The sequence below is a fragment of the Berghia stephanieae genome, chromosome 10 (assembly GCF_034508935.2).
Source record: "Berghia stephanieae isolate SIO BIC M18660-M18661 chromosome 10, UCSD_Bste_1.3, whole genome shotgun sequence".
NCBI lineage: Eukaryota > Metazoa > Mollusca > Gastropoda > Nudibranchia > Aeolidiidae > Berghia > Berghia stephanieae.
Genome location: NC_088369.1, coordinates 30,354,866 through 30,364,280, shown reverse-complemented (window position 1 = coordinate 30,364,280; position 9,415 = coordinate 30,354,866). Strand labels below are relative to the sequence as shown.

Below are 9,415 nucleotides of genomic sequence, written 5' to 3'. Positions count from 1 at the left end.
TACACTAAATGACTATAGCTGATGGAGAGTTAACATTCGCAAAGTAAATGCTAAATAAATACATAAATAGATAAATAAATAATTAAACAAATACATAAATAAATAAATAAATAAATGAACAAAAGGATAAATAGCTAAATATATAAGTAAATAGAGAAATAGATCAAAAGCAAATTATTTCCAGCAGTAGTTCTCTTTCTCCTCAGACATTATGGTTTGTTTTCAGAATTTCGAAATTATTCTATAGGAAATAAAAATAAAACCCGATGTTTGCATCGTCAGAGATGCTTTTTGAAAAAAAAGATTCAAGAATGATTTAATAATATCATTTCTGAAACATATAATAATAGATAAAATGCACGTTCATCTATATAATATAACCACTTCTTCTGTATCTCCTTAAATGCGGTGATTTTTACGACAAACAGGTGGAATTTGACAACAGCATTTGCATCAGCTCATCTTTTAAATCCACTAGTTTAAATGCCATATATTCATAATATTATTCAATTATGTATGATATGTAACTGTAACTGTATTAATTCCAGCTAAGTGTCTTTCTCATTCGTTTGAAAGGTTTGTGGTTCCCAAGTTGGGAAGACAAAGTACTCAAAGCTATTTTTATTATTTGTACTAACATTTGAAAACAATTTTTATTGTATGCTTTCGACTTTGAAAGTGAGTCAAAGCTTGCTCAAGGCAACATTTTATGTACAAAAATTCTATACATTTTATAATTTTTCACGCAATTGTAGCAATGCGCTTGAACGAGAAATTATTTTTTGTTTTTAATTAGGGGATTGGGGCGGGATGGTGGTGGGCGAGGGGGATTGAGACTAACTATTATAGACTGCATTCTTAATTCTTGTATTGTTTCAAGAGATACCACTAATTAAAGGAGCTAATTTCAAAAGAGACCAATGACCAACGAGTCAAGTTAGAACGGGTAGATTCAGTCTCTCAATGTGTGAAAGGAGTTCTAGACCCAATCACCATTGTCAGAGGCACTGGGTCAGTGACTTGCCACTCAGAAAATACCCTGCTTTCAATAATTAGGAACGCTGATTTCTATTTCTACAAACGACTTTTACGTCATAAGAATCTTGAATTCCTAACAGGAAATCCATCTGTAAAAGAGCTTGACATGTTTAGCCATCTCAAAGTTCAGGTTTTAAGCATTTGAATTTTATCTGTTAGGCACATTAAATATTTGACGTATCATTAATGACTTTTCTCGCTCTTTGAAATAACGTCAATAGGTTAACAAAGCCACACTATAAAAGACGAGTGGCATTGTACTGTCATAATGGGACTCGACAAATTGAGCATTAAATATGAGAAAACGATCTAAGATTTGATCAGGGTTGGGTTTTTTCAGCATCCATGAAGCTGAGATTCTCCACTTTTTGTCGGAGGATGTGTGATATTACGTTTTCTATTTTTTTCTATAAAAAGAGAACATAACGTTTCGGTAAGATCAAAGCTAGGAGGTCTGGTAAAATGTGCTTGATTAAAAACAGGAATATAATATATTACAGGGTACATTAAGACGAACTTAAACAGTATGCATCAATGATATAACAGTCAAGTAATAAAAATAGAATAATAATATCATTAATAAATTGTTATTATAACGTTTTCATTGTCATAAAAAAGAAACATTACTATTATCAATTTTGTCAACATCTCATGTCAATGCCAAATATCACAAAATATTGCATATAAAATACAACTTAATCTGACAATATCATGAAATAGCTAAAAACAAGTATTTTATACAGTTGGTGTTATCCACTCAAAAATGAAACTAATATTAATTAAACCTTTACACATTAAATGATACCATAATAATATTACCAAATAAAGAAGCTGGTAAATTTGTCGATTAGGATGTTATAGTCATCAGCAGTTGCCTTAAATATGTTTTTTTGCTTTCGATACCATTTCTTTTGTTTTGGCTTGCAGGGAATAACAAATTAATGTTTTGTTGTCTCCATTTTAAAGTCGTGAAAATTTGTCGTTGAGTCAGAACATATTTAGCCATTTCTTTTTCTTTTTTTTTTTCAAATTTTGTATCATACCATATTTTACACAACACCTCCTCTTCCTCCACCGCCACCACCACCACCACCTCTCCTATCTTCCACTCTTAATACTCTTAATCATCCTCTTTCTTTTTGCTTCTATATTACTATCAAAATATCCTGCTTAATGTTTAGTCCCATACTGGGTGACGAGTGGCTTTTCTGCTGTAATAAAGCCGCGAAATACTAAATAGAATTCAACGCATCTAGTATTGTGCTCCCCGCTGAAACATTTGTTAAACCCATCCATGGATGTCAGTTGGGTTGCATTTCATGGATTGAAGCCGTCAGATTTTGCTGTTGATACAACATGTTGGATGTAATGTATTGAAATCGCAAGCTACTTTGTGCTTTCCCTTTTCCAATTCTGTGTACGTGTTTATGTTTGCTAAAATCAACAGTATCCTACGTCTTTGAATAGAAAATATCAACCCAATGAATAGTATAACACATTAGAAAGTTAATTCCCGACTGCGGGCTTGTAATTTTTTCGTGACACAAACAGTAACAAGCAATCATTTAAAAATAAGTTTGACATTATTTAGATGATGAATATTGAATATTGTTGAATATCTATAATTAAGAGTAAGATCTTGTTCCATGTAAGTCAAAACTGCACAAGTTGACGTTCGGTGCAGTTTACAGTATCCACTCAGTTTAGAGATAGAAAGCGTATGGTTTGAACCCAAATTCTTAGATTCAGTCTGGATTGTAAACACCTGAGGTTTAGTCAGTTTTACTCTTCCAAGCTTCCTGCAGACAACTCAGTCCTACATTGTGAATAGCTATCTAACGACGATAAATATTAAAGTACTCGATACAATTCTAAATAGTGATATCTACTATTATGTCCATACACATTGAGTCCATCACCATACTCTTGTCGCACCAAATATCCTGCCAAGACCCATGATAATTGACAGGATTTTAATGGCATTCCAGTTTGGAAGTGTCCTGAGTAAACAAAAAAAAAAAAAAACTAAACAAAAATAAAGTAGAATAATAAATAAATGGCGTTGCTTTTGTCCATGCACTGCTCAATCCGACCGCCCTCTCTTTGATCAATCTAGGATGCTTGAACTTCTAGAATATTTGGGCCATTTGAATGTTGTATAATATGTCAGAATTATACGGTTAAACTCCACTTTAACAAAATCCATTCTTTAAAAGACCTAATTTACTGTCAGTTGATTTTACTGACACTTGCTCAAGTTCAATGTTTTGACACACTTTTTGCACTTGACGTAGCAACACCAATAGTATTTACATTCACATCGTTCTGTTATTTGCATGGTGAAGTCGATGTGGCCTCTCCCACAACACATGGCCTCGCAGTTTCCGTGTCCGCGGGTCCTCGGGTCGCAGAGCCTGAGATAAAGGTAAGAGGAAAAGAAGGCAATAATCTTTCAGTGTTGATGGCCATGGTGACCATAACGTTAGAGTTGTTGTTATTGTTGATGATGAGATGATGATGATGATGATGATGATGATGATGATGAAGATGATGATGATGATGATGATGATGATGATGATGGTGATGATGATGATGATGATGATGATGATGATGATATCAAATTTGTTTCAAAAATATTTGGCATTCATTTTGAATAAGAATTTACTTGCTCAGTGGCTAATCAGACAAGTTTGGCAATGCTTAAAATTTCCAAATAACGATTCTATTATCAATATTAAATAAAGAAAAGAGTGGATCTGTTTGTCTGTTTGTGTGTCACCTTCAGGAAAAAAAAAAAAACATTTTTTTTGTCTGCTATAAAAATGTGTCAGTTCGTTAACACTTTTATCTCTCTAATGCAAGGCAGCGATTTAGGACCATTTTACAAGGGCCATGTAAATTTTGAAATTAATTTTATTCGATCCCTAAGATTTACGACAGCATTTTAAAACCGAAACTATGAACATTTTAAAATCACTTAATTTTACTAATTTCAGATACAAATACGAAATAACGGTAGACATTTAGTAGACGTCTAATTAGTTTTCACACCTAAACTAGCTAGTTTTTAAAATATTCATTTATGTGAAAGACAACGGTAAAGAGAGAGAGAGAGAGAGAGAGAGAGAGAGAGAGAGAGAGAGAGAGAGAGAGAGACAGAGACAGAGAGAGAGAGAGACAGAGAGAGAGAGAGAGAGAGACAGAGAGAGAGAGAGAGAGAGAGAGAGAGAGAGAGAGAGAGAGAGAGAGGGAGATTCACTTGGTCCTATTGCGTAGACAACATACATTACAGTCATTAGTTTCACATCGAAGATGTAGTGGGTTTGAGTTTTACATCAAAGATGTAGTGGGTTTGAGTTTTACATCAAAGATGTAGTGGGTTTGAGTTTTACATCAAAGATGTAGTGGGTTTGAGTTTTACATCAAAGATATGTAGTGGGTTTGAGTTTTACATCAAAGATGTAGTGGGTTTTGAGTTTTACATCAAAGTTATGTAGTGGGTTTGAGTTTTACATCAAGGATATGTAGTGGGTTTGAATTTTACATCAAAGATGTAGTGGGTTTGAGTATTACATCAAAGTTATGTAGTGGGTTTGAGTTTTACATCGAAGATGTAGTGGGTTTGAGCTTTACATCAACGATATGTAGTGGGTTTGAGTTTTACATCAAAGATATGTAGTGGGTTTGAGACATCAAAGTTATGTAGTTGGTTTGAGTTTCACATCGAAGATGTAGTGGGTTTGAGCTTTACATCAACGATATGTAGTGGGTTTGAGTTTTACATCAAAGATATGTAGTGGGTTTGAGTCAACTTTACTAGTTTTTGAATAACAATATAGTATTCTTAAGCACCTACGTTTTTAGTTTCGACCGAGCTCCAGTACCACTGCGCGACAAATAAATGCGAGTGCGCGTTGAGAACGAGTTTGAAATTTCAAACGCGGAATTCAAGAATACCTATTATTTCTAATTAAGATGTTTCCTTCATTACACCTTACACGTGGACTTCCCAATAGCTCAGTTAGTAGAGTACTCCCTTCACACGCAAATGAACAGAGATTGATCTCGGGTGAAGTAGAGATTTTTTCTCTGACTCCCCCTGTCCACCCAGCAATGATTTGGTAGCTGAGTCTATTAGATCTGGCGGAAAATACTTTGCAATAAACTAGCGTCCCATCCAAGGGTAGCAAGCAATTGCTATTGTCCGTTTCAAGCTGTAGAAACCAGAATAAACTCCGGTTCTATGGGACTAATTGTTTTGAAGATTGACTACACCAACATGTGAAACTTTACAAACATCAAAATATTTGAAAATTAGAATTATCAATTAGGTAAAGTTATCAAAACGCATTGAAATCGGTAGGGTATGAATATTTCTTAAACTCCTATAACTTTTAACAAAATACAATAGTGATCCTCTCTTTTTTTTTGGGGGGGGGGGGGGGGGGGGGGGGGGGGGGGGGGTTGGGTTATACAGTTTAATGATGATTTAATCCCCGTGGTGATTTGACTTCATTATTTAAATATATGTAATTTCTTTTCTCTCTCGTCATTATCTGCATGTTTTTTGTGTAGCCCGGAGAAGGCCATAGGCCGAAACGTTGTTTGCTATGTACCGTCACATTTTAAACGAGTCACATTGACTCACTTTATTTTACTCTTCATTCTATTGGGTCATTTAGGCACCTCTAAAATGTGTTTTTTTACAATGATGCTTTTTGTTGTTGCTCCCAGGACATTTTGACCGGAATTTATAAGCCACCAAACACAATTAGGTTTGTCCGTTACACTAACAGTGAATTGACAATAACACTTGCTATCCATTGGATAAGACTTTCCATTTTACTAATTGACCCAACTATCCAATCACTATTAAGTACTAAGAGGACCCCCCCCCCCCCAAAAAAAAAAAAAAACACAAAAAAAACAAAACAAAAAAATACAAAAAACCAACAAAAAACCCTACCCAACAAACGAAAAAAATACAAAACAGCTTCACTTGTGAGCCGGGCTTTATGCTCATTAAACTGCTGAAATCCCTACAGTTTCAAAAGTATTCCTTTATATTATTGCAATCAATTTGTTTCACATTTTAATCAGTGTGTATGGTCAATAATAGCAAAACGCGTTACATTATGATGGTCATAATAAGTGATTTACAAGGAAATAATAATAATAATAATAATAATAATAATAATAATAATAATAATAACGATAATAATAATAATAATAATAATAATAATAATAATAATAATAATAATAATAATAATAATAATAATAAAAATAAAAAAAAATAATAATAATAATAATAATAATAATAATAATAATAATAATAATAATAATAATAATAATAATAATAATAATAATAATAATAATAACATAATAATAATAATAATAATAATAATAATAATAATAATAATATCGTTGGCAATGGTGTAATTACCTCCCCTCTGTACCCACAGAGCCAGTCTTAGCATCAGGACTACAGAAATCCGGACTCTTTTCATAATATGTCAATTCGTCGTCCTTTATCTTACCGACTCGGGCACGGATTGGCACCAGTTCCTTTTTCTTTTTCCTTCTTTTTCGTTTGACCTGGAATGGTAAACATTAAGATATTGTAAGGATAATATAAAAAATGCCAAAGCCTAAGTTTTATAGAAGATACACTCAAAAGTTGTACGATATCAGCAAGAATCTATCTTGTTGTTCTTGTGATCAACTTTAGAATTATAATCATGCCTAAAGAAGGAACAATTCTGAAGAAGGTCGAGTCTTTAAACCGTACCGCCCACATTACAGTTCAAATAAAAAAAAAAATGACTGTTATACCAATGGGCAAAATCAATTCATATTTATAAAAACGGCGTCAGCAAAGAAATGGGGATTTAAAAAATGTCATGATCAATAAAAATTACCTACAGGTAAATACAGGTTCATCTGCCAGAGAACTGCATGGGATATAGAAAAAAAAATGAAGAGTCATTTTAAAAACTGCCAAACTGAGAGAGGAAGAAACTGCAGAAACGTGCTGTATAAACATGTATTATTTTACAAATAAAACAGTGGGAAAAAAAGACCAACGTACCTCAACAGCCAAGGCGTACCTGTCCTTGAGAGCCTTTCCAATGACATGAAAGGAGGGCAGGCCCATCCAACATGTCCGTATAGAGCACGAACCAGACACCCCATGACACTTGCAAACACGAATAAGGCTGGAGGCGATCACCTGGAAATGGAGAAATTATGGCATTGCACGAAAATCGATTACGACAATTAGCACATGAGTTGGAAAAATCATAGACTTTTTGTAGGCAATATTATAAATTTTAATCATCCTTTAACAATACCAGTGAATAATGGCATAAACCCATTCAATGATGATATAACTGATGCCCACGTGATGAAATTAGGATAATTGCCTCACCATGAACAACGGACTAGGGCTGAAATTGTGTACATTAATTAAATGATAATACGACGATTCCAATATATCAATATACGTATATATATATATATATATATATATATATATATATATATATATATATATATATATATATATATATATATATAATATATGTATATATGTATGTATTCATTGTTCCATTATTGCACTCTGTCGAGTTGAATCGGATGCATAAAACTGAATTTTTTGCGTAACTTATTTGCGTCATTATAAATGACTTTGTTCAGTTGAGAACATTTCTTAAAGTATAATTTAATTCTTTTAAAAGTCCAAATTCTTATAATTTTGACTCAATATGTAATATTTTAAAATTGATTCTGACATATAAACAGATCGACGCGAAGGGCCACAGAATTGAAGTCAAATAAATATATACTGGTAAGTTAGTAAGTTATCAAACTTTCAATATTTCGCTAATGTTGACATCTCTATGCGGTCATTGAGCGAATGAAGTCAGACGCTGGATTATATTGCAAACTTAAAATAAATAAACAAATAAAATAAAATTCCCCTTATTCATCGCATAGGGGAATTTTTATAGATAGTATGCAGATGACGTCACTCAGGCCTTTGTTATTGTTTTTGCCATCCGCGTTTGTGAGTTGTTCTCACTAAACTGTATTAACCAGACTATAAAAGTTCATGGTTACACTACAGAGTTTGTGTGTTGGTCCGTTATACTTCCGGATGGCAATGTTGTGAACTCCTTGGCCAAGCGCATTCTATCTATATCAAGGGAAGACTGGAATAACCCAGGCATCAGCTGCAGTGCAGAGCTAGAGCGAGGTTACGCTCACGGCCAAACAGCGCAGCGGGTATTCGAACTCGGTACCGTTCGGGTAAGAATCAAAGATCTTACCTCTGAGCCACGCTCACTCAAAAGCACAAACAATTTGTAAAATTAAGAATGCATGCATATATTACAGTGTTTCAATATTCCATTTATCCCTTTAAAGAATATGTATACGGTGTCGGACAATTTGACTCACCAGTGTTATTTTTATAAATACACGAAAACGGTAACCCTTGAATAGCATTAAAACGCCCCGGCCTTGATTGAGAAGTTGTGGGGAAATACTGAAAGCAAGAAATTAAGAGGAGCCCACAAGCCTTTGAATATATATTAACAGAGATGATTAAATACGTTTGAGGGCCGTTAGAGCACGCCTCATTAGACGATAAGGCTCCATGCGAAGGATGTACCCAAAATATCTTAAGGGTCTCTTGCGTATTGTGAGCACGAGGTCAAAAGGAGGGTCTATTGCAATGTTGCAAGTTCATGGATCCTTTGTGATTATACTTAGACATCTGCTATTAAAGCCGTTGATAGTTTTGCTGATTGTTTCGTTAAAATCCCATGATTCACAGGCATGCGTAAAGAAGGAACATACTGAGTCACACGTGTTGATGGACACTTCCTTGATTGATTTCAAGGTCTTCAGCTATCTCAAAAATAGATATTCGTCTGTCAGATCTGATCAATTTAATTGTTTTACTTGGTTGACACTGCTTGGGAAGGGGGGGGGGGGGGGGGGGGGCGTCTCGGGGTTTGTCAGATAAAGATATAGTTGAGGAGTCTCAGATTGGGTATTGGAATGCTTTTGTTCTCTTCTAATTGATGAGTTACACGTTCAACCCTTCTAAAACACTGCTTCTAACTAATGCCTGCGTTTTATAGATTGCTCCGAGGCGGTTGAAAATGTTACTCGAGGTTTCTCCTTCGAACACCCAAAAAATAATTTTAAAAAAAATCAATGACAGCTCTCTGTCACTGATGGGCATCAATTATGGGGGCAACCATTTAAAAAAGCCATAACTTTTTCAAAATATGACGGAATTTTAAAAATTCAACTTTTGGTTTCGAGACCTACTGCGTAAGTCCAATTGAGTCAAATAAGACGACGTTAA

At 34.1% G+C, this 9,415-nt stretch overlaps 1 protein-coding gene across 4 annotated transcripts in view; it reads right to left on the bottom strand.

The window, feature by feature from the left end:
• Positions 1 to 2,536: 2,536 nt before the first annotated feature.
• Positions 2,537 to 9,415, bottom strand: part of LOC144980955 (protein Wnt-11-like) — a 182,019-nt gene continuing 175,140 nt past the window's right edge. For all 4 annotated transcript variants that reach the window (XM_078928957.1, XM_078928953.1, XM_078928954.1 and 1 more), the window contains 3 exons: positions 7,127 to 7,267; positions 6,482 to 6,633; positions 2,537 to 3,452 (listed from right to left, as the gene is read on the bottom strand). In XM_078928957.1, the coding sequence (XP_078785083.1) occupies positions 3,278 to 3,452; positions 6,482 to 6,633; positions 7,127 to 7,267 (468 nt within the window). In that variant the 3' untranslated portion in view covers positions 2,537 to 3,277. The remainder of the gene's footprint in view (positions 3,453 to 6,481; positions 6,634 to 7,126; positions 7,268 to 9,415) is intronic.